This window comes from Callithrix jacchus, chromosome 8 (assembly GCF_049354715.1).
Source record: "Callithrix jacchus isolate 240 chromosome 8, calJac240_pri, whole genome shotgun sequence".
NCBI lineage: Eukaryota > Metazoa > Chordata > Mammalia > Primates > Cebidae > Callithrix > Callithrix jacchus.
The window spans coordinates 39,848,571-39,872,699 of record NC_133509.1 but is presented as its reverse complement, the minus strand read 5'-3'; the positions used below and the strand labels follow the sequence as shown (position 1 = coordinate 39,872,699).

The 24,129-nt window shown below is 47.3% G+C and overlaps 1 protein-coding gene across 3 annotated transcripts in view; it reads left to right on the top strand.

Moving 5' to 3' along the window:
* The window catches only part of GNB5 (G protein subunit beta 5), an 84,453-nt gene that overhangs the window by 8,201 nt on the left and 52,123 nt on the right, over positions 1 to 24,129 (top strand). For 2 of the 3 annotated variants that reach the window (XM_078334251.1, XM_035259672.3), the window contains exons 2-3: positions 3,705 to 3,848; positions 9,434 to 9,545. In XM_078334251.1, coding sequence (XP_078190377.1) covers positions 3,723 to 3,848; positions 9,434 to 9,545 — 238 coding nt within the window. In that variant the 5' untranslated portion in view covers positions 3,705 to 3,722. Of the gene's footprint in view, positions 1 to 3,704; positions 3,849 to 9,402; positions 9,546 to 24,129 lie in introns of those variants that run through there. The other variant, XM_002753494.6, reaches the window with a different exon arrangement.

Sequence of the window (24,129 nt, the reverse complement as noted above, 5' to 3'; positions counted from 1 at the left end):
TTCCTCTTGCCCTCTGTTCCTGTAGCTGCTCTTCTGTCCGGGGTGCATTTCCTCTTCTCCAGAACACAGCAATCTCTTAACCTGGTTTGTTTTCCTGCCATCCGTTCTCTCTCTCTGACCTACTTCTGGAAGCACAAATGCTGGAATAATCCACATAGATGACACGGCTCCCTTGCTTAACAGCTTGTGGCTCACCGTCCTAATGCAATTACTGGGAGTGCTCAGCCGACCTTGCTACTGGCTGCCTTTACAGGGCTGGGGAGTGGGGTGCAACAGTCACTGAGCCCCACGGTGGGCCAGGCTCTGCAGGGCAGGCCCTTTCTTGTTAACTCACCTTTTGTGACAAAACCATGCAGCTTGACCATGCTAGCTTGGAAGGAGGGTTCCAAAGTGTGTATTCACACTACTTACAGACTCAGCTCTGCCGCTGACCTTGAACTTGCTTAATCCACTTGCTTTTCCTCAGCTGCAACACAGATGTCCTGCCTCCCTCCCAGGGTAGTTTTGAGAGGCAAGGGCTGGACACTCTGTGACAGTTGGTGACTGATTTCCTTGTGAGCTGTTGACCCAAAGGGGTGCCCTGTATGCCTTTTGTTGCCTAGAGGTCTCTGGAACTGTGTTGGCCATCCCTTTGCTGTAGGAGTTCAGCCCAACTCATGAGCTCCCCATTCTCTCTCCAGCCCCAAGGTGGGCTCCACATGGCAGATGTTCCTTATCAGAAATGTCCCCACTGTCACCTCCCCATAAATGTATCCCTCTCAAATTTGACTCTTGAAATAATTCAGACCAGGCCGGATGTGGTGGCTCACACCTGTAATCCCAGCACTTTGGGAGGTCAAGGCGGGTGGATCATGAGGTCAGGAGTTCAAGACTAGCCTGGCCAACATGGTGAAACCCTGTCTCTACTAAAAATGCAAAAAATTAGCTGGGTGTGGTGGTGGGCACCTGTAATCCCAGCTACTCGGGAGGCTGAGGCACAGAACTGCTTGAACCTGGGAGATGGAGGTTGTAATGAGCCGAGATCATGCCACTGCACTAGAGCCTGGGGGAAAGAGTGAGACTCCATCTCAGAAAAAACAAAAACGGTGGGGGGGCTTCCTCATAAGGCTTTAGCTGGCCGCCGTGGCTCATACCTGTAATCCCAGCACTTTGGGAGGCTCAGGTGGGCAGATCATGAGGTCAGGAGTTCGAGACCAGCCTGGTTAACATGGTGAAAACCTGTCTCTACTAAAAATACAAAAATTAGCTGGGTGTGGTGGTACACACCTGTAGCCCCAGCTACTCGGGAGACTGAGGTGGGAGAATCACGTGAACCCAGGAGGAAGAGGTTATAGTGAGCCGAAACCGCACCTTTGCTCTCCAGCCTGGGTGACAGAGTGAGACTCCATCTCCAAAAAAAACAAAAGGAACATTCAGACCAGTGCCTCCAAATATCTTTATGTTCAGGGGTCATTTCTTTGAATCTTGACGAAGCTCACTCTTTGGAACACCTACCAAATAGACAGGGCCACACCGGCTGCTTCCTTCCCCATTAACTGCTTTGTCCTCATCGCCAACAATGGCAACCAGAACCCCTTGGTCTCCGAAAGAAATCTAGGCCACAGCACTGACACCTCCCTCTCCTGGACCCCACACACCAAGTCCAGCTCCTTGTCCTTCTCTTTCCTGAGCATGGTCCAAGTCCATCCACTACATTGCTTTGTGGACCTAAAAGGAAGAAGTTGTAGCACGAAACAAGATTTAAGGAGTTTACTTGAGCAAAGTGAGGACAGATGCCTGAATGCTCAGACCCAAGTAACCTTGGACATGATCTCTGTTTGGCCTTTGTTACAAGCCATTTTTTTTTGAGACGGAGTTTCGCTCTTGTTACCCAGTCTGGAGTGCAATGGTGCGATCTTGGCTCACTGCAACCTCTGCCTCCTGGGTTCAAGCAATTCTCCTGCCTCAGCCTCCCAAGTAGCTGGGACTACAGGCATGCGCCACCATGCCCAGCTAATTTTTGTATTTTTAGCAGAGACGGGGTTTCACCATGTTGACCAGGATGGTCTCCATCTCTTGACCTCATGATCCACCTGCCTCGGCCTCCCAAAGTGCTGGGATTATAGGCGTGAGCCACTGCGCACCCGGCCACAAGCCATTTTTTAAAGGCAAAAAAGGGGGACAGGGAGTGGGCTGATACGAGGTTGTCAGGAATTCTCACTGGTTTACAGAAATAACATAGATTAGTGATTGGCTATACATTGTTACACTACAGGGTGTGGGTTATAGTATTCAGTGTGGCATTATTAGGTTATTTTTAGCTACTTGTGCCAATAGCAAGCAGTTCCAAGAGATGAGGCCAGGTGTGGTAGTTCACGGCTGTAATCCCAGCACTTTGGGAGGGCTGAGGTGGGCGGATCATTTGAGGTCAGGAGTTCGAGACCAGCCTAGCAAACATGGCAAAACCCTGTCTCTACTGAAAATACAAAAATTAGCCTGGCATAGTGGTGCATGCCTGTAATCCCAACTACTTGGGAGGCTGAGGCAGGAAAATCGCTTAAACTCGGGAGACAGAGGTTGCAGTGAGCCGAGGGTTTTGCCATGTTTGCTAGGCCACTGCACTCCAGCCTGGGTGACAGAGAGATACTTTGTCTAAAAGAAAAAAAAAAAAAAAAAAAAAAGAGATGAATACGTAGTTCAAAGTGGGGACTAGAATGTGATTGCTGTCTCATTTTTATGTCTCCCTGGGCCTGATAATTTGGAAGGACTTGCATTAAGTTACTTTCTCACCCTTAGTCTAGGACTTCCTTGCATCTTGCCTGAACCACTGCCATAAGCTCCTCTCATTCTTTCCTTGGCATCCTCCCCCGACCCTGCCCCTGCCCCTGTCCCTCTTTCCCAAGGCAGCCATTGTTCCTACCACTGCTGCCACTCAGAGCAGCACGACCTTGCTGGCGCACTCCCTGTATTACTGGCCTTGAGCTACATGCTTTATGCACTGACTCTTATTCTCCTGACCGCCCCGGAAGGGTAGGTTTTAAGATCTTCACTTGATAGATTAGCAAAACCAAACCTCAGAGAGGTCAGATGACTAGACTCAGCGGCAGGCTGGGACCAGGCAGCCAGAGCCTGTCTCTTTAATCACTAGATGCTTGTGCTGCCTCAAGGCTGCCTCCCTGCAGCGGCCTGGGCCTGTCTGTTGACTTCCCTGTGAACAGGCAGGGACCCTGGGTCTGTGGCTGTCAAACGTTTAATAAGTGGGTGCTTGCCTTGCAGGGAACCCACACCACACTTGGCCTCCTGGCTTTGGTTGGGGACAGGCTCCTCTGTTTGCTGACCCTTATCTTTACTCTAAAATTTCACCCTGAGGGGAGGAATGTTTTTAAAAGTTTTAAATTATAGCATCCATTACAACAACGTTTTCCACTGTGAAACCCCACAGAATTGATATTGCGCTGCTAGGATCAATCCTGACTCTTGTCTGCCAGCTGCCAAAAAACCGGTTAGACATGTTAAGTTCAGAAAACCTATTGTTTGATGCTTTCTAACTGATTAAATAAATGAGTTTATTGACCCAGGGGGTTGTAATAGTTGAAAGGTGATAAATTAACTGTATCCCACATGTAGACGTTTGAATAGCTACCAGGGTACAAGCAAGAACAGGTTTTAGAAAGCTAAAACCATTGCTTTTCTCACACCCCCTCCCTTCTTTTCATTTTTTTCAGCTTCATCTTGGGTGAGAGATGTGTGATCAGACCTTCCTAGTTAATGTATTTGGCTCATGTGACAAATGTTTCAAACAAAGAGCTCTGAGACCAGTTTTCAAGAAATCTCAACAACTCAGCTACTGTTCAACATGTGCAGAAATTGTAAGTGCCACTTAAAAAATTTTTTAGTTACCTGTCTTAGTCAAATGAGAGTCCTGTGACAGATGAGTTGCCATAGAATCAGTGTATATGATACACACTTTTCAGTATGCCTGGGCTTGGTGAGGCAGTGTAGCACAGAGGTCCACGGTGTGGACTCTGGTCTGACTGCTTGGGTCCAAATCCTATTTATGTTCCTAGTCAGTGGTGTGCATGGAGGTTCTTGCCTCTCTCCTGAAGCCTGTTTTCCCATCTGCAAATAGGCACACTAATAGCACCTACATCATAGGAGTTTTATGAAGATCAAATTATTTCATTTGATAACTTATTTTAAATAGTACCCAGCAAAGAAAGTGCTCAATGAATATTTTAGCTTTTATTATTTCTTAGGGCTAATACTTTTTTTCTTCTGACATCTCCAAGTCTGCTTGGCAGGCAGTCAAGCTAAAAGAGAATCTGGCAAATAAACAGTATGGGAGCATCTTTCCAAGGACAGGTCCCAGTGGTGTGTAGGTCCAACTCTAATGAAGATGGAATCTTACAGGGCCTCGGTAGTGAGCAAAATTCAGCTCAAAAATACTCCTTGGGCCTAAGCCTTTAACAAAAATTAGAGACGAAATACAAATCCTTGAATTTTTCAAAGTATCCGAAATTAAGTTCTCACCAGAGGTGGCTGTGCACAGGCTTCAGATCTTGCAGCAAAAATGCCCACAGCATCACTGAAGCCCTAGGAATTAGTCCTATCTCAGAGAATGTGCAAAACTGCGCTCATCAGTGCAGCTGAGCAGAGCCCCCACATGGTGAAAAATGGTAAAGCACTCCTCCTGAAAAGCCCAGAAGGAAATCCCCACATACTTAAATAACAACAAAATGCATGATACATCAAAGAAAGGAAAGATGACTTTTACATTTTATCCAGCGGAAAAAGAAAAGGCACTTTTTATCCTCCTGATTCCTTTGTAACCCCTGACAGTGATTACATTAAAAATTATTCCCATAAAGCAGATAGCAAGTAAACAGCCCAGGGCGGCATAAAAAGGCTTTGATGCAGCATAGCAGTTTTGTTGTGTCTTCAGCCTAGGGGTAATGGGCTTCCACCTGTAGTATGTATATTTCTACATTCTACGTTCTAACCTGGCTCTGCAAATTGGAGAACTGAGGACATTTAGTTCTTAAAAACAAACCTGTGTCCGGGCATGGTGGCTCACACCTGTAATCCCAGCACTTTGGGAGGCTGAGGTGGGTGGATCATGAGGTCAAGAGATTGATTGAGACCATCCTGGCCAGCATGGTGAAACCCCGTCTCTACTAAAACTACAAAAATTAGCTCGGCGTGGTGGCGTGCACCTGCAGTCACACCTACTTGGGAGGCTGAAGCAGGAGAATTGCATGAACCCAGGAGGCGGAGGTTGGAGTGAGCCAAGATCACTGCCACTGCACTCCAGCCTGGTGGCAGAGCAGAGACTCCATCTCAAAAAACAAAAATAAAAAAATCATCCTGCTTTCTGGGGGCCTTATCCATCCCCCCATCCCACATTATTTATTAATCTAACTCTTCTGCTTTTTAAACAACTTCCTCTGAAGGCAGAATAAACCTAAAAAATCCCACATTTTGAGTCCTGTGTGGCACATAGTTTCTCCCTCACATGGGGGCCCTGCCTGGAGGTACTCTTCAGGAAACAGTTCCTGGCTAGCTTTACTGTTAGGTTGGTGCAACAGTAATTGTGGTTTTTGCCATTGCTTTAGATGGCATCGAAATACTTTGATACAATCTCTGCTCTCCTCTTGGGGGGTTCCCAAATATTCAGACAGCATCATTCAGCTGAGCAGACATCCAATGATTGACAGCTGGCCCTTCATCCAAGTGTTTGGGATTATGTAGACACAAGCCCCCATTGGGCCCTTTTCATGAATAGGAATGACCCTATACCTCAATCACAGTGGAAATGTAGCTGATGTCAACTTTTCCGACCTCTGGCTTCCTTAGCTGGAGTTAACACCAAAGTACAAGAAGGCACTTGGCAGACTGCCCAGCCATTAAAAGTTTCATGGCCTTGGCTGGGTTTGGTGGCTCACACCTGTAATCCCAGCACTTTGGGAGGCTGAGGCCTGCGGATTGCCTGAGCTCAGGAGTTCGAGACCAGCCTGGGCAACACAGTGAAACCCTGTCTCTATTAAAATACCAAAAATTAGCCGGGCTTGGCGGCATACGTCTATAATCTCAGCTACTTGGGAGTCTGAAGCAGGAGAATCGCATGAACCTGGAAGGTGAGGTTGCAGTGAGCTGAGATTGTGCCACTGCACTCCAGCCTGGGTGACAGAGCAAGACACCATCTCCCAAAAAAAAAGTTCCGTGGCCTCATCTCTAGTTAATTTAGATAGGTTGGAGGCTGTTCAAGGTTTACTTAACACAAAGAACCCGGGGAACACACCAGTGAGAAGTAGGTCTTCACAGGTCTTCACAGACAGGAGGACCCTGAACTATACACACACATCCTGCAATGGTACAAAAAACAGAGCTGATGCAAAGAGGCTGCCTTGCCTGGGGCCCTCGAGATAGCCCTTGTGAGAAGTGTCCCCCATGACTCAGTGTCTCATTTAAATTACCTCATGTGAACTGCACAAGTGTATCAGGCAATCTCAGTAATAGTAACAGATGCATACAGTGTGCCATGCACTGCTATCTCTGAATGCTGTACAGAGTTTGAAGGAGGTGTTATCCCCATTTACAGATGAGGAGCCTGAGACACAGACAATCCCTCAGGCACACGGCAGAGCCAGGATTTGCCCCCAGGCAGTCAGCTCCAGATAGAGCCTTTGCTCTTAACCTTTTGCTCTACAAACCCTCAGACAGGTATAATATTTTTACTTTTATATTTTATTTTTATTTATTTATTTATTTTTTGAGACGAAGTTTTGCTCTTGTTGCCCAGGCTGGAGTGCAATGGTGTGATCTCGGCTCACTGCAACCTCCGCCTCCCGGGTTTAAGGGATTCTCCTGCCTCAGCCTCCTGAATAGCTGGGATCACAGGCATGCACCACCACGCCCAGCTAATTTTTGTATTTTTAGTAGAGATGGGGTTTCTCCATGTTGGTCAGGGTGGTCTTGAATGCCCAACCTCAGACGATCCACCCACCTCAGCCTCCCAAAGTGCCGGGATTACAGGTGTGAGCCACCATGCCCAGCCTTTATTTTTATCTTATACTTAAATAATTGTATTTATGTAAATCATTTATACATTTATTCATTTATTTTTTAACATAGTTTATAAAGATTTATATATTTTATACATTGTTTTATACATCCATTTAATAAACTATCATTAACTGAGCACCTACCATATGCAAGTACTATGCTAAATACCGAGAAACAATGACAAATAAATATACAGATAGGGGCTGGGTGCGGTCACTCACACCTGTAATCCCAGCACTTTGGGAAGCTGAGGTGGGCGGATCACCTGAGGTCGGGAGTTTGAGACCACCCTGACCAACATGGAGAAACGCTGGCTCTACTAAAAATACAAAATTAGCTGGACGTGGTGGCGCATGCCTGTAATCCCAGCTACTCAGGAGGCTCAGGCAGGAGAATCGCTTGAACCCGGGAGGTGGAGGTTGCAGTGAGCCAAGATGGCGCCATTGCACTCCAGCTTGAGCAACAAGAGCAAAACTCCATCTCCAATACACACACACACACACACACACACACACACACGGGTGGTAATGGAAAAGAGAACTAGCAGCGAATAAGCATCTGCTGTGTATAGAGAAATCGGCTAAAGTCTTCACCCATACTATCTTACCTTTTGTTTTGGTTTGCTTTTTGTTTTATTTTTGAGTCTCACTCTGTCGCCCAGGCTGGAGCACAGTGGCGAGATCTTGGCTCACTGCAGTCTCTGACTCCTGGGTTCAAGCATTGCTTGTGTCTCAGCCTGCTGAGTAGCTGGGATTACAGGCACGTGTCACCACACCAGGCTAATTTTTGTATTTTTAGTAGCGACAGGGTTTCACCATGTTGGTCAGGCTGGTTCCGAACTCCTGACCTCAAATGATCCACCTGCCTCGGCCTCCCAAAGTGTTGGGATTACAGGTGTGAGCCACCATGCCCGGCCCACACTATCTTACTTACTTCTCCTAACAATCCTATGAAGCAGATTCTGTGAAGAAGTTTTTACAGATAAGGAAACTGAGGATCTCAGAATTTAACCTGAAAAACAACTATGTACAGATTAATATCGAGTACGTTCAACTTTTCTCAGACAGAGAGGGCCAGGGACAGCAACTGGAGGCCGGTTCCTCTGGGAGGGAGCAGGTACAGAGAGGTGGGGACAGCACCCAAGATTCTACTTGGCGATGTTCCCGCCAGAATTTGTGAGTTTGATCTGTCTCTCCATTCTCCGCACAAACGCTTGCAAGATCACAGAGGAGGGAAAGACGCGAAGGCTTGGGTTGAATCATTCACACCAAAGTCCAGAGGACTATGGCGCCAGCCTGTCTGGGTCCAAATCCTGTCTCTCCCTCTTTCTCGGAGAATGCCCCCTGAGTCATTACTCAGCCTTTCTGTACCTCAGTTTGCTCTGTAAAGTGGGGATAAGAGTGCCCATTCAAGGTGACGCCTGTGAGGATTGAACAAGCGCGAATTAAAGCACTTAGAACAGTGCCTCTCACACTTCAGGCACTTGGGGCGAGGGGATGCTTCAGTCTGACAGAAGTCAGTACACGTGCATGCTGGGAGAACAGTACCAGCCCTTCATTCTAAAGGGCAGGAGGTGGCCTTAGAAGTGAGGGGTCCGAGGTGTCTGGGCGTGGCTCAGAAGCCCCAGGTCTGAGCCTGCGCGGCCACCGACACACCGCCCACCTCCTTTTACCGCCCGCAGGCCAGGGCCTGATTCCTGAGTGAAGAATCAGGAATCTTTCTTTTCTTTTCTTTCTTCCTGAGTGAAGAAAAGAAAAACTAAGTGTGGCCTCCTAATGCCGCAGGGACCCCTTCTCAGAGGCAGAACTAGTTTTATTTTTGCATATTTCCGTAACAAATGAAGAGGGTTTCCGGTTCCTTGAGTGGGTGGCACTACAGCTACCTGCGGCCAAGCCTCGTGGCCGTCTCCTCTCCCGTCCTCTCTGTGCCTGCGTGAGCCACGGGCCCACAATCAAGTCCCACAGAGCGGAGATCTGCACCCGAGGCGTGGGGATGTGAGGGCCGTGTAGCGGAGACCTCACCGGTCTCCCCAGTAGCGGGGAGTTCTGAGTTAGAATCCCGGCTTGGCCCTTCCTCGGGCAAATCAACCAGTATCCCTGAGCCTCAGTTTGCCTGCCGGTAAAATGGGCGTGGCACTCCCCGCCTCTCCCGGACAGCGCGCACTGCAGCGCCGACGCGGACATCGCCCCGGGCACCGCGCCAGAGCGCGCGCCCAGGTGTCGAGGTCGGGGGGCTCAGGCGCCGCTGCAGGGCCCGCAGCTGCTGGCGTCATCGCGGAGGGCGGGTCCGCGGGGCGGCGCTCGGGGCCGGGAAAGGGGGCTGGAGCGGCGCCCGCCGCGGCTCAGCGCATCCACGCTCTCCGCTTCCTTCCCGGCCGCGTCCCCGCGCGAAGATGGCAACCGAGGGGCTGCACGAGAACGAGACGCTGGCGTCGCTGAAGAGCGAGGCCGAGAGCCTCAAGGGCAAGCTGGAGGAGGAGCGGGCCAAGCTACACGACGTGGAATGTGAGTGCGGGCCGGGAGGCGGGCGGGGAAGGCCGGACCGGCTCTCGACTTCCCGGGCGGGGGCGGCCGGGGCTGCGACGCGAGCCAGGCCCGCGCCACCGCCCGGCAGCAGGGCCCCGGTGCCCGGGCGCGCAGGTAAGGCGCTGGTAGCGGCCCGGAGCCCCGGGGCGCGCGGGCGTGGGACCGGAGGGTCCGGCCGCCTGACAGACCCCCGCCGCCCGCTAGCGGAGGGCCGCGGGACCAGCCGCCCTCATCACCTGCCTGGAAGCAGCGGACTAATCGCGTTCCTGCCCCTCCCAGGCGGAGGGCAGGGGGTGGGGTGTTGGTGGTGACGAGCGAGCGGGCCAGCCCGTGTGGGCGCGGCCTAGGAGAGACTCCTGTTTTGTTTTTTCATCATCTAGCTTTCTCCATCACTGTTGTGTCGGTTCTCAGTTTTGCTTTTCTGAGACTCCAATTTCAGAGCTGATTTTCCAACCTCTGCCCTATGCTTGGGGGCCGGGAGCTGGATGACAGGAGGGAAGAGAAGCGGAGGAGCTCACCAAATTCAGCCGTTCAGTTCGTTTAAGGCTGTTTAAGAAGCTTTTGGATCAAAGCGGTGTGATGGGCATAAAAGAGCCATAGCAACCTTAAACTTCACCATCACCACCGTAATTCAGAACTGGCTCTGTGATTTTTATGAGTGAGCGATTAGATTAAATAGCCAGGTTCAGTGGCTGTCGGCCAGAACAGCGTTCCTTGACTTTGTCAGAGGCTCCTCCTCAGCAGAACATGGGCTGGGGGCCAGGCTTGGGGAAGTGATAGTATCTGCTCACTTTTCAGCCCTGAGGGTGGCATCTCCTCTTTACTGGGCAAGGCCTCCCATGGTGCCCTCCCGCACACCTTGATGTTGTTCTGCCATTCCTAATGGGTGCCACCCTTTACATTCTATTTAGAATGGAAAAATGGGGTTTGTGCTAGGGCCTTCAGCCTTTGATATCTGAAGATAACGTAAGAGAAGTGGATGACCTGAATTTAGCATGTGCTGTGCTTTCCTAGGGGACTCCTCTAAATAGGAGGCACTCTAAGCTTAGAAATCGTGTCCAGCAATCACTAACCATAAACCCCAAATAATGTAGTTATGCAAACTCAGAGTTACTTTTCTTACATAACAACAGCAAAGGTGGATGATCACCTGCTTTTGTTAAGCTGCACCGCACCCCCTCAATCCCCTGCCACCCACGCCTACGCTGTCTATCCTGTCTGGGACCCAGGCTCCTTCCGCCTTTCTTCCCCACACCTTAGAGCAGTGGCATTTGCCCCATGATTATAATATGATCGCCACAGCTCCAAACATCACTTCTGTATCCAAGGTAGGAAGAAGAGGGAATAAGCACACCAATCTCTCTTTCCTCCCTATCAAGAAAGCAAAGCAAAACTTTTCCCAGAAACCCTCCTTGCAGTTCGAGACCAGCCTGGCCAACATAGTGAAACCCCGTTTCTACTAAAAATACAAAAAGTAGCTGGGTGTGATGGCAGGTGCCTGTAATGCCAGCTACTAGGGAGACTGAGGCAGGAGAATTGCTTGAACTCAGGAGGCGGAGGTTGCAGTGAGCTGACATCGTGCCATTGCACTCCAGCCTGGGCAGTAACAGTGAAACTCTGTTTAAAAAAAAAAAAAAAAGAAACCCGCCTCCCTCCCCGGAAGATTTCTCCCCTGGGGAGATCTTTTTCCTCCAGGATCCCAGCTCTCCTCTCTTCCAGTTTCTCAGCCCCTTTGTTTCTTCTCCCTCAGTATCCAGCCTTGAGACTTCATTGGTCAGAACTAGGCCACGAGGCTACTCTAAGGGAGGCCGGGAAAGGTTCAGCTGAGCCATTCCCAGCCAAAGCTTGGTTTCTGTCATCAGGAAGGAAGTGGGGAATGGATGTTGGGAGGCATGAGACAGGGTCTGCCTAATCTCCCTTTGCAAATTCCCATACTCCAAATAATAATGATCATGCTGTTAGTGCCTCTAAAGTATTAATAGGTCGTCTAACTTCTCCATTTGACAGATGAGGGAACTGAAGCACAAAGAAGTTACAGGACTTAAGGAAGGTCCCCTGCTAATAAGTGATGGGACCAGGATTCCCCCTAGGCAGTCAGAGTGCCGGCTCAGGCTCCCTTCGGATTTTTTTGCCAAACACCTTTAAACTTCATGCAGAGGGTGTTCTCCAGAAACTCACTTATTCACAAGTGCAGACTGCACACTTGAATATTTTCAGCTTTTCTGTGAATTTGTAAGTTACCTTAAGACAGAGAGATAGCAGAGATGACACTTTTCAATAGGAAAGCTCAGGAGGCAGATTTAGTCAATCCAAAAGAGGAAGCTTTTTTGTCCTGCCTAGAATAGTGCCAGATTTAGACCCTAAATCTGGCACAATCGAAAGCTAGGGCCAGATTTTAGACCCACAGTGGAAGTATTAATATGTCAGAATTTTTGAATTGGAAAGACTAGAAGTCATATGATTGTGTCTCTCTTGATTCCCCTGCAGTTCCAGACCACTTCTCTTCCACCCCCCATAAAACCTTTGCTCCTTGAAGGTTCTTATCACTCTGTGGACCTCTTCCCCATTGACATGTCACCTGACTTCCCAGCCATGTTCTCTCATTTCTTTTCTTTCTTCCTTTTTTTTTTTTCTTTTGAGATGGAGTCTTGCTCTGTTACCCAGGCTGGAGTGCAATGGTGCAATCTTGGCTCACTGCAGGCTCCACCTCCTGGGTTCAAGCGATTCTCTTGCCTTAGCCTCCCAAATAACTGGGACTGACTATAGACATGTGCCACCACGCCCAGCTAATTTTTGTACTTTTAGTACATGGGACTTTACCATGTTGGTCAGGCTAGTCTTGAAATCCTGACCTCAAGTGATTGGCCTGCCTCAGCCTCCAAAAATACTGGCATTATAGGCGTGAGCCACCACGCTCAGCTATTCTTTTCTTTATTCATCTTTTTTTTTTCTTTTTTATTTAATTTTTATGGTGACGGGGTTTCTCCATGTTAGTCAGGCGAGTCTCGAACTCCCAACCTCAGGTGATCCACCCGCCTCGACCTCCCAAAGTGCTGGAATTATAGGCGTGAGCCACGGTGACCAGCCCATCTTTTTTTTTTTAAGAGATAGGATTTCACTCTGTCATCTAGGCTGGAGTGAAGTGGCGTTATCATAGCTCATTGCAGCGTCAATCTCCTGAGCTCAAGCAGTCCTCCTGTCTCAGCTTCCCAGGTAACTGAGACTACAGGCATGCACAACCACACCTGGCTACTTTTGTTTCAGAATTCTTTGTAGAGACAGGGTCTTACTATGTTGCCCAGGAGGGTCTTGAACTCCTGGCCTCAAGCGATCCTCCTGCCTTGGCCTCCTAAAGTGCTAGGATTACAGGCATGAGCCACTGTGTACCCAGCCAGGTTCTCTCACTTCTTAAGGACTTTGGCATTTCTTAGGACTGTGACTTGAGTCTTCCTCTTGCCCCTAATCCCTGCCCTATCCTGTGAGATGACATGCTGGCCCCTCACCATCACAGCCCTGCTGCACACACTCCTGGGTTCTTGTCAGCACTCAGGATTGCCCTTCTTCCCTCACCTCGAATTGCTGCCTCCAGCTCCAAGCATAGTCCCTCCCTGGGGAGATCTTCCTCCAGGATCCCAGCTCTCCTCTCTTCCAGTTTCTCAGCCCCTTCCTTTCTTCTCCCTCAGTATCCAGCATTGAGACTTGGGCCACCATTTCAGCAACAATCTTGCCAAGCAATGCAAATTTCCTTCTCCTTCTACCTCTTCCTGGGAGCTGCCTGGTAAGACCTTAGCCCTGGGTGAATCTGATGTCTCCTCTCTCTCTTCTGCCAGCAGCTGCTGGAGAAGTGGCACACAGGATGCTCGCTGAGACCATTGTCAGTTCCATAGTCACGAGTTTACCAGGGCTCTCAGAGCTGGATGAAGTTTCTCTGGTCAGCTCTTCACAGTGAAAATTTCAGACTTTCTCCATGCTGCATGGGTCTCTGACTCCTCACCTTCGACCTGGACTCCTTCTCCACAGAAAATGGAAGCTCTAAACTGATCCCTCAGTGTCACACTTCCAAACCCATCTCCACATGCACTGACCTGTCCCCTTCCTGGCTTTGTCAGTTCCCTCCCACCACCAGGCATGTGATCCCATCATCTCTAGCCTTCAGTCACCTTGGCCTAGCAGTTATTCCTGTCTCCACCCCTCCATTGACATGTACACACACCCAAGCCTGTCACTTATTCAACACAATCTGCTGGCCCATTGTATGTCAGGTACTGTTCTCAGCCCTGGGGGACACTGCAGTGAACAAGTCACACCAGCATCCCTCCCTGGCAGAGCTTCCATTCTAGTGCAGGAATCAGAGGACAAATGAGTAATATGGGTGCCAGGCTAGATGATATGCATTAGAGAGGAAAGAACTAAAGCAGAAAGTGGGAAATGAGGTGTGGGAGAGCAGAAGCTTTAGAGAAGGTGACCCAGGGAGGCCTCATTGAGAAGGACTTTTGAATCCAGACCTGAAGGGAGAGAACCAGCACCCTGACTCCTATCTGGAGAGCAAACTTCAAGCAAAAGGAGGCGCTAGGCAGAGGCCCCAGGAGGGGGTGTATTTGGTGTATTTGATGTATCTGAGGAAGAGCAAGGAGGCAGGTGTGCCTGGAGGGGAGTGTGCAGGACAGAGTCTAGCTGCAGGTTATGCTGGGAGGTCATGCAGGACCCCATGGGCATAGGGAGGATTTGGGCTCTTACTCCCAGTCAGTCGGGAAGCCCTTGGAGGGTTTCAAGAGAGGACGGACCTGATTGTTTTACTGGGCTCACTCTGCCTGCCATGTTTTGTGGCAGAACAAGAGCCTGAGGGAGGGCAATGAAGTGTGAGAGGTGAGTGACTTGGGGTAAGAATTCTTCACAAATGTCTATTTCCCTCTTATTAGAGTGCCTGCCTTGGGCACCACTTGCCAGCTCTTGATGGGAGTTACAGCTGCAGGTGAAAGTGTGAGAGATGATTTCTGAGTTTGTCTTGGTCCCACAGTTGAACCTGTAGCTGCTCTTACCTTACCCCAGCCTAGACGCCCCCATCTTCTTCCTAAGTGTGTTCATCCCTTGGCACTCAGGTGGGAAAGGGAGGAAAGGATGCTAATGAGTTTTACTTGTGAAAGTATAAGCTTGCGCCCTGCCAGGTGTCAAGCAACTGTGGTGTCATTTTTCCCCATATGAAGGAAGGTGGTATCATCCCTGTCTGTGGGATGAACAAGCAGGCTTAGCAAAGCCAAGTAATTTGTTCAGGGTCAAGCAGCTGGTTAGTGGTTGGGCCGGGATTCAGTTTGGGAATGATATGGCTTTCTTAGCAGGGCTCCCATTGAGCAAGTGGCTGAGAGCCTGGGGGAAGGTGGGAAGGGTCTGGTGAAGCTGGGGAGGACCATAAACTAAATCTGTTCACTCCCCAGAGCAGGGGCTGCCACCAGCATGCTCTTTTCTGTATCACTTATGCTGACTGGCAGCCTGTTAGTTGACAGATCTGTTTCTTTTCTTTTTTTTTTTTTTAGATGGAGTCTCGCTCTGTCACCCAGGCTGGAGTGCAGTGGCATGATCTCAGCTCACTGCACTTCTGCCTTCCAGGTTCAAGCGATTCTCCTGCCTCAGCCTCCCGAGTAACTGGGGCTACAGGTATGTGCCACCATGCCTGGCTAATTTTTGTATTTTTAGTTGAGACCAAGTTTCACCATGTTGGCCAGGCTTTTCTCTGACTCCTGAGCTGAGGTGATCTGCCCACCTTGGCCTCCCAAAGTACTGGGATTACAGGCATGAGCTACTGTGCCCGGCCTGACAGTTTTGTTTCTGACACACACAGGCCTTGTTTCTTGCCCAGCTGAGATTCTCAGCTCCTGCTTCATGATGACCTCAGCAGATATTTCCCATTTTGGATTCCAAGGATGGTTTCCTGTGCATTGGGAATGTGTGACCAGACATGTGAGTTTTATAGTACCAAATTAGGGTACGTGGCTGACACCAGAGGGGCATGGGGTATTCCCCAGACCAACATGTGTTAGATGCCTGCACATTTTTACATTTTAGTATTGTTATATACGTGGCCTAGAAGCCTCTGCCTTAGTCAGGGAGACCTCTTTAGGCTATCAGCTCAGGTAACCAACTCATCCCAGTGTACCTGGGACTCTCGGTTTGTTTCTTTGTTTGAGACAGTCTTGCTGTTGCCCAGGCTGGAGTGCAGTGGCACATTCTTGGCTCACTGCAACCTCTGCCTCCAAGGTTCAAGCAGTTCTCCTGCCTCAGCCCCTAGTAGCTGGGATTATAGGCATGCACCAGGATTATATACCCCTGGCTAGTCTGTATATTTTTAGGAGAGATGGGGTTTTGCCATGTTGGCCAGGCTGATCTCAAACTCCTGACCTCAGGTGATCCACCAGCCTCAGCCTCCCAAAGTGCTGGGATTACAGGCGTGAGCTGTGGTACCCTAGGTTTTAAAATGGACAGTCCTGCATCCCAGGAGACCCTCCAGTCCTTGGCAAACCGGGATAGCTGTTGCCTCCTATTGGCTTGGACTTGCCTAAATTCTTGCCTTAAGGTGAACACAATAAAATTATAGAGCATAAATTTTGAGGGAAAAATGAAGGTTTCCTGTCTTCAGACCCTGAACTTTCCACCTCCATCCCTTTGGCCCTCATCCCCAAGCCAGATGCTTGGCAAACATTAAGTATAGAAGATGTTAATAGTTTATATGGGCCCTTGATGAGAAGCCAGCTCACATCAAACTCCACAGCCCCGGGTCCCATTTTCCCCTTCCGCAGAGCTTCCTGCTTCTCCCCAGAGCTTTCTCCTTGTCATTTGCTGCTTCACTTCTACCACAGGCGAGTACTCACCAACTTGATTCTGAGGCATTTTAGAATCATGTGGTTGCAGTGTGATTTGTTTTTGATTGCTGCTGTACAAATGTCCACAAACTTAGTGGCTTGCAGTAACGTACATTTGTTTTCTTAGTGCTGGAGGTCTGTCATCGGTGGCTAAAATGGGTGGGCTGGTCCTTCTGGAGGCTTTAGGGGAGAATCCATTTCTTGCTTTTTCTAGCTTCTAGGGGCTGCCCATGTTCTTGGCCCAAGGCTCCCGTTGTTCTGAGCACTGCTTCTGTGGTCACCTCTCTCTCTAACTCTGACCCACCGACTCCCTCTTATTAGGATCCGTGTCATTATGTTGGGCCAACCTGGATAATCCAGGTTAATCTCCCCATCTCCAGAGCCTTCACTTCATCACATCTATAAAGTCCCTTTTGCCATAAGATTGCATCTCCACTGGTTCTGGGGGATTAGGATGTGGAGACCTTTGGGGCCATTATTCAGCCCATCGCACAGCTCTTAGATCAGGACGGGTCCCGTGCTTCAGCTTCAGTCTCCAGCACAAAACATTTCCTTCTCTTCCCAATAGCCCTGTCCCTTAAAGATGAAAAGACAGCTGAGATCCAGGGAGGGGTGAAGGGATTTCCCTAAGATTTTGCAGCTATTCTAATGTTGAATACATATAATGTTGAGTAGAGGAGGTTCAGGCTCCCAGGACAGCTGTCCTCCTCACCATGCTAGACCTTCTCTTAGAAAGTTGAGATTTGCCAGTAGTCTCCCCAACTGACCTGGCTCCATCTACCTCTTCTACTTCACCTTGGATTAGTGTATGCTTTGCTCACTATTGCCAGTCAAACTGGCCGTCGTGGTGAGCTTCAGACCATCAAGCTTGTTCTTGCCTTCAGCCTTCAGACAGGTTGTGTATTCTCTTCTGGAATGTTCTCCCACTTCTTTGTATAACTTTCTTCATATAGTCTGTCTCGGTTCATATTCCACCTCCTCAGAGGCACCTTTCCTGACTCCTGAATCGAAAATGGCCAGGCCTGTCCCAACTCACTTTCATTGTTCAGCTCCCTTTCATTGTTAACTTGGTCACTCTCTGAAATTACTTTCATTCATTTATTCTTTGTTGATTGATTGATGGTTGGTTGATTTTATGTCCCCCTTACTAGAATGTAAGCCCCTTGGCAGCAGGTACTTTATTTGTATTGTTTGCTGTGGATCACCCTCCTACAACAGTGAGCTAGGCTGAGTAAATGTCAAATTTACTAGGCTAAGTAATTATCAAATGAAAAAAAAAAAGAAAGTTAGTTACGATTTGCATTGAAAGGAAAAAAAAGCAAATCCATGTATGACAGGGTGTCAGTTTTCTTTATTAAGTAAAAGAAAATAAAAAGCAAAATGCCGAACAGTGTATATAACATGATTTCAATAAACAAGAGGTATGTGTATATGCAGTGTCTGGAAGGATACACAAGGAGCTTGTTATCTCTAGAGAAGGGTATGGAAAGTGAAGTGCTTTTCATTTTATACTGTCATATATCTATACATTTACTGCTTTCTTTTTTTTCTTTTTTTGACTAGGTTCTCACTCTGTCACCTAGGCTGGAGTACCGTGGCCCAGTCGTGGCTCACTGCTGCCTCAAACTCCTGGTCACCTAAGCCTTTTAAATAGCTGGAACTACAGGTGTGTGCCACCATACCTGGCTAATTTTTACATTTTAAAATAGATATGGTTTTTCTCCATGTTGCCCAGGCTGGTCTTGATCTCCTGCCTCTGTCTCCCAAAGTGCTAAGAGTACAGGCGTGAGCCACTGCACCCAGCACATTGACTGCTTTTTATAATAAGGGAAACATGAGTACTAGAATGGGAGTCAAGATCAAGAATAAAAGGAGGCCAGGCATGGTGGCTCACTTTGGAAGGCTGAGACGGAAGACTCACTTGAGCCCAGGAGTTCAAGACCAGCCTGGGCAACATAGCAAGACCTCAACTCTCAAAAAAAAAAAAAAATTTAAAGATTAGCCAGGCATGATGGTGCGCACCTGTGGTCCCAGCTACTCGGCTGAGGTGGGAGGATCACTTGAGCCCAGGAAGTTGGGACTGCAGTGAGCTATGATTGCACCACTGTACTCAAGCCTAGGCGACAGCACAATCCTATCTTAAAAAATAAAAAAGAGAAAAGGGAAAACAATTCAACTCTGAAGAGTCTTTAACTTGAAAGTAAACTGAGGAATAATCTGAAAGACAGGCCGAAAGTAGAGCAAGAAGGACATGGTGTTCATTTCTGCCAACACTCACAGCAGCCTCAAGGGCTGTGTGAGCTTCACCCCAATTCCCAGCTCTCCATTTGGTTGCATTTGTCTATGTGTCTGTTTTTGTACCAGTTCCATGCTGTTTTAGTTACTGCAGCCTTGTAGAATAGTTTGAAGTTGGGTAGCATGAATGCCTCCAGCTTTGTGCTTTTTGCTGAGGATTGTCTTGACTATGTAGGCTCTTTTTTGTTCCCATATGAATTAAAAAATTTCTTTTAATTCTGTGAAGAACGTCAATGGCAGTTTAATGTGAATTGCACTGAATCTATAAATTACTTTGGGCAGTATGGCAATTTTCACTATATTGATTCTTCCTATCCATAAGCATGGAATGTTTTCCCATTTGTTAGTGCCCTCTCTGGTTTCCTTGACAGTAGTTTGTAGTTTTTCTTGAAGAGGTCCTTCATTTCCCCTTGTTAGCTGTTTTCCTAACAGCTAGTATTTTATTCTCTTCATAGCAATTGTGAATGGGAATTTGTCCATGATTTGGCTTTCTAGTGACTTTTGCATGTTGATTTTGTATCCTGAGACTTTGCTGAAGTTGCTTATTGGTTTAAGAAGCTTTTGGGTTTTCTAGATATAGGATCTTGTCATCTGCAAACAAAGATAAGTTGACTTCCTCTCTTCCTATTTGAATACCGTTTGTTTCTTTTTCTTGACTGATTGCCCTGGCCGGTACTTCCAATACTATGTTAAGTAGGAGTGATGAGAGAGAGGGCATCTTTGTCTTGTGCCATTTCTCAAGGGGAATGCTTCCAGCTTTTGCCCATTCAGTGTGATATTTGCTGTAGGTTCGTTCTATGTGGTTCTTACTATTTTGAGGTATGTTCCTTCAATAACTTGTTTATTGAGAGTTTTTAACATGAAGGTTGTTGAATTTTATCGAAGGCCTTTTCTGTGTCTATTGAGGTAATTGTATGGATTTTTTTCTTCAGTTTTCTTTATATGATGAATTTTATTTATTGATTAGTGTATGTTGAACCAACCTTGCATCCTGGGGATAAATTCAACTTGATAGTGATGGATAAGTTTTTTAGTGTGCTGCTGGATTTGGTTTCCCAGGATTTTATTGAGGATTTTTGCACCTATGTTCATCAGGGATATTGGCTTGAAGTTTTCTTTCTTTTTTTGCGGGGGGCGGGGGAGTGGTGGCCAGGGAACAGTCTTGCTCTTATTGCCCAGGCTGTAGTGCAATGGCATGATCTTGGCTCACTGTAACCTCCGCCGCCTGGGTTTAGGCAATTCTCCTGCCTCAGCCTTCTGAGTAACTGGGACTACAGGTGCCCACCACCACGCCCAGCTAATTTTTTTTATTTTTATCAGAGACAAGGTTTCACCAAGTTGGCCAGACTGGTCTCGAAGTCCTGACCTCAGGTGATCCACCCAAAGTGGATCGGATTCTCAAAGGGCTGGGATTACAGTCGTGAGCCACCACACTCGGCTGAAGTTTTTGTTGTTGTTGCATTTCTGCCAGGTTTTGGTATCAGGGTGAAGCTGATCTCATAAAATGGGTTAGGGAGGAGTCCCTTCTTTTCAATGGTTTGGAATAGTTTCAGAAGAAATGGTACCAGCCCCTCTTCGTACCTCTGGTAAAATTCAGCTGTGACTCTGTCTGGTCCTGAGATTTTTTTGGTTTGTAGGCTATTTATTACTGCCTCAATTTCAGACCTCATTATTGGTCTATTCAGGGATTCCATTTCTTCGTAGTTCAGTCTTGGGAGGGTGTATGTGTCCAGGAATTTATATATTTCTTCTATATTTTCTAGCTTATGTGCATAGAGGTATTTATAGTACTCTCTAATGGTTGTTTGTATTTCTGTGGGGTCATATCGCCTTTATCATTTCTGATTGTGTCTATCTTATTCTTTTTTCTTTATTAGTCTAATAGTCTATTTTACTAATTTTTTTCAAAACACTAGCTCCTGGATTCACTGATTTTTTTGAAGGGTTTCCCACATCTCTGTCTCCTTTAGTTACACTCTCATCTTGGTTATTTCTTGTCTTTTGCCAGCTTTGGGGTTTGTTTGCTCTTGGTTCTTTAGTTGTATTAGCTGTGATATTAGGTTGTTGATTTGACATCTTTCTAGCTTTCCAATATGGACATTTCATGCTATGAATTTCCCTCTTAATCCTGTTTAGAGATATGTGTCCTAGAGATTCTGGTACATTAGCTCTTAGTTCTCATTAGTTTCAAATAACTTCTTGATAATCTGCCATAATTTCATTATTTTCCCAGGAGTTTCAGGAACAGCGTGTTCAATTTCCATGTAGTTGTATGGTTTTGAGTTTGTTTCTTAATCCTGAGTTCTAATTTTATGGCACTGTGGTCTGAGAGACTGTTGTGATTTCTGTTCTTTTGCATTCACTGAGGAGAGTTTTACTTCCAATTATGTGATCAATTTTATAGTTCAAGCTATGTGGTGATGAGAAGAATGTATATTCTGTTGTTCTGGTTGGACAGTTCTATAGATATCTGTCAGGTCCACTTTATCCAGAGCTGAGTTCAGGTTCAGAATGTCTGTTAATTTTCTGTCTTAATGATCTATCTAATATTGCCAGTGAGATGTTAAAGTCTCCCACTATTATTGTGTTGGAGCCTCTTTGTAGATCTCTAAGAACTTGCTTTATGAATCCAGGTGCTCCTTTATTGTGTGCATATGTATTTAGAATAGTTAGCTATTCTTGTTGAATTGAATGCTTTACCATTATGCAGTGCCCTTCTTTGTCTTTTTTTTAATCTTTGTTGGTTTAAAGTCTGTTTTGTCAGAAACTGGAATTGCAATGCCTGATTTTTTCTGTTTTTCATTTGCTTGGTAAATTTTCCTCCATTCCTTTGTTTTTAGCCTATGTGTGTCTTTGCATGTGAGATGGGACTCTTAAATATAGCATACCAATGGGTCTTAACTCTTGATCTGGCTTGCCATTCTGTGTCTTTTAATTGGGGCATTTAGCCCATTTATATTTAAGGTAATATTGTTTTGTGTGAATTTGATCCTGTCATCATGATGCCAGCTAGTTACTTTGCAGACTTGTTTATGTAGGTGCTTCGCAGTGTCACTGGTCTGTGTACTTCAGTATTTTCTGTAGTAGCTGGTAACAGTTTTTCTTTTCCATATTTAGTGCTTCCTTCAGGAGCTCTTGCAAGGCAGGCCTGGTGGTGACAAATTCCCTCAGCATTTACGTGTTTGAAAAAGATCTTATTTCTCCTTTGCTTGTGAGGCTTAGCTTGGCCAAATATAAAATTCTGGGTTGGAAATTCTTTCCTTTGAAAATATTGAATATTGGCCCCACTCTCTTCTGGCTTGTAGGGTTTCCACTGAGAGGTCTGCTGTTAGTCTGATGGGCTTCCCTTTGTAGGTGACCTTGCCTTTCTCTCTGGCTGCCCTTAACATTTTCTTTCATTTCAGTCTTGAAAAATCTGATAATTATGTGCTTGGGGTTGATCTTTTCATGGAGTATCTTACTCGGGCTCTCTGGATTTCCTGAATTTGAACGTTGGCCTGTCTTCCTAGGTTGGGGACATTCTTCTGGATGGTACTCTGAAGTGTATTTTTCAACTTGGTTCCATTCTCCCCATCTCTTTCAGGTACCCCAATCAGTTTTAGGTTAAGTCTTTTTACATAATCCCATACTTGATGGAGGTTTTGTTCATTCCTTTTCATTATTTTTTTTTTTTTTTCTATTCTTGTCTCCTTGTCTTATTTCAGAAAGATAGTCTTCAGGCTCTGAGATTCTTTTCTCTGCTTGGTCTGTTCAGCTGTTGATACTTGTGATTGCATCATGATGTCCTCGTGTTGTATCTTTCAGCTTCATCAGGTCATTAATGTTCCTCTCTAAGCTGGCTATTTTGGTTATCAGCCCCTGTAATGTTTTATCATGATTCTTAGCTTCTTTGCATTGGGTTAGAACATGCTCCTTTAGCTCAGTGAAGTTCATTATTGCCCTCCTTCTGAAGCCTAATTCTGTCAATTCATCTATCTCAGCCTCAACCCAGTTCTGTGCCTTTGCTATAGAGATGCTGGTGATCATTTGGATGAGAGGCACTCTGGCTTTTCAAATTCTCAGCATTTTTGCATTGATTCTTTCTCATCTTTGTAGGCTTATCTACCTTCAGTCTTTGCTGACCTTTGAATGGGAATTTTTTGGAGTCTTTTTGTTGATGTTGGTTTCTGTTTGTTTTTCTTTTAACAGTCAGGCCTCTCCTCCATAGGGCTGCTGTGGTTTGCTGGAGGTCCACTCCAGACCCTAATTGCCTGGATCCCTCCTGCACCTGGAGGTATCACCAGTGAAGGATACAAAGCAGCAAAGATGGCAGCTAGCTCCTTCTTCTGGGGACTCCATCCTAGAGGGTCACCAACCTGATGCCAGCTGAAACACTCCTGGAGGAGGCATCTGGAGAACCCTGTTGAGGGGTTGCACCCAGTCAGGAGGAATGGGATCAGGGACCCACTTAAAGACGCAATCTGGCTGCCTCTTGGTGGGGCAGGTGCGCTGTGCTGGGGGAAACCTCCCTCATCCAGACTGCCCAAACTCTCCAGAGCCTCTGGGTCCCACTGAAAGTAGCAGTCTGGCCATGATCTACCATAGCAGCTGTGTTGTGCTATAGGCAATTCCTCCCAGTTTGGGCCAGCCTGACTCCCAGGAGCTGGCAGGCCAGAACGGCTGACTTGAGCTGCACAGGTAGCATCTGTTCCTCTTTCCTGTTCCTCCAACTTGGTCATCTCAGGCAGTCTCCAGCCTGCTGCCACTCACTGTCTGGAATTTCAAGACAGCAGGTTGTAATTTGTGAGATGTTGTGGGGGTGGGCCCACTGAATGATGCTGCTTGGCTCCCTGGCATCAGTCCCCTTCCTTGGGGGAATAGATGGATCTCCTTCCTCACAGGAATTCCTGCGGCTGGAGTCTGCACAAACTCCTGGGTCTCTGTGTTGGGCACTCTCAGTGCCCAAGCAGCCACTGAGAGTCCGCACAGCATTGTGCTTTGGACCCAAGGTCCTGGTGGCTTGGGCTCACGAGGTGATCCCTTGATCCACTGGTTGCAAAGATCTGTGGGAGAAGCATGGTTTCCTGAGCGTGGTGGCACAATCACTAAGCGCCTCCTTTGGCTGATGGTCGGGGCTCTCCTGGCTCAGTGCTGTTCCCGGGTGGGCCATCGCCCCACCCTGCTTCTGCTCACTCTCTGTGAGTCACCTCGACTAGCTTGTCAGTCCCAGTGTGAGAATCTGGGTATCTCAGTTGAAGGTGTAGAGTTCACTTGTCATTTTTGTTCTCCATGAGTGCTGGGATCCACAGCTGCTTCTAGTCAGCCATCTTGGCCTGCCTTGTGGGTTTGTTTGTTTGTTTGTTTGTTTGTTTTTTAAGACTAGTCAAGTGAAGCAGTGGGAGTGGAGAAGAACAAAGAAATCTGTAACTGGTTGT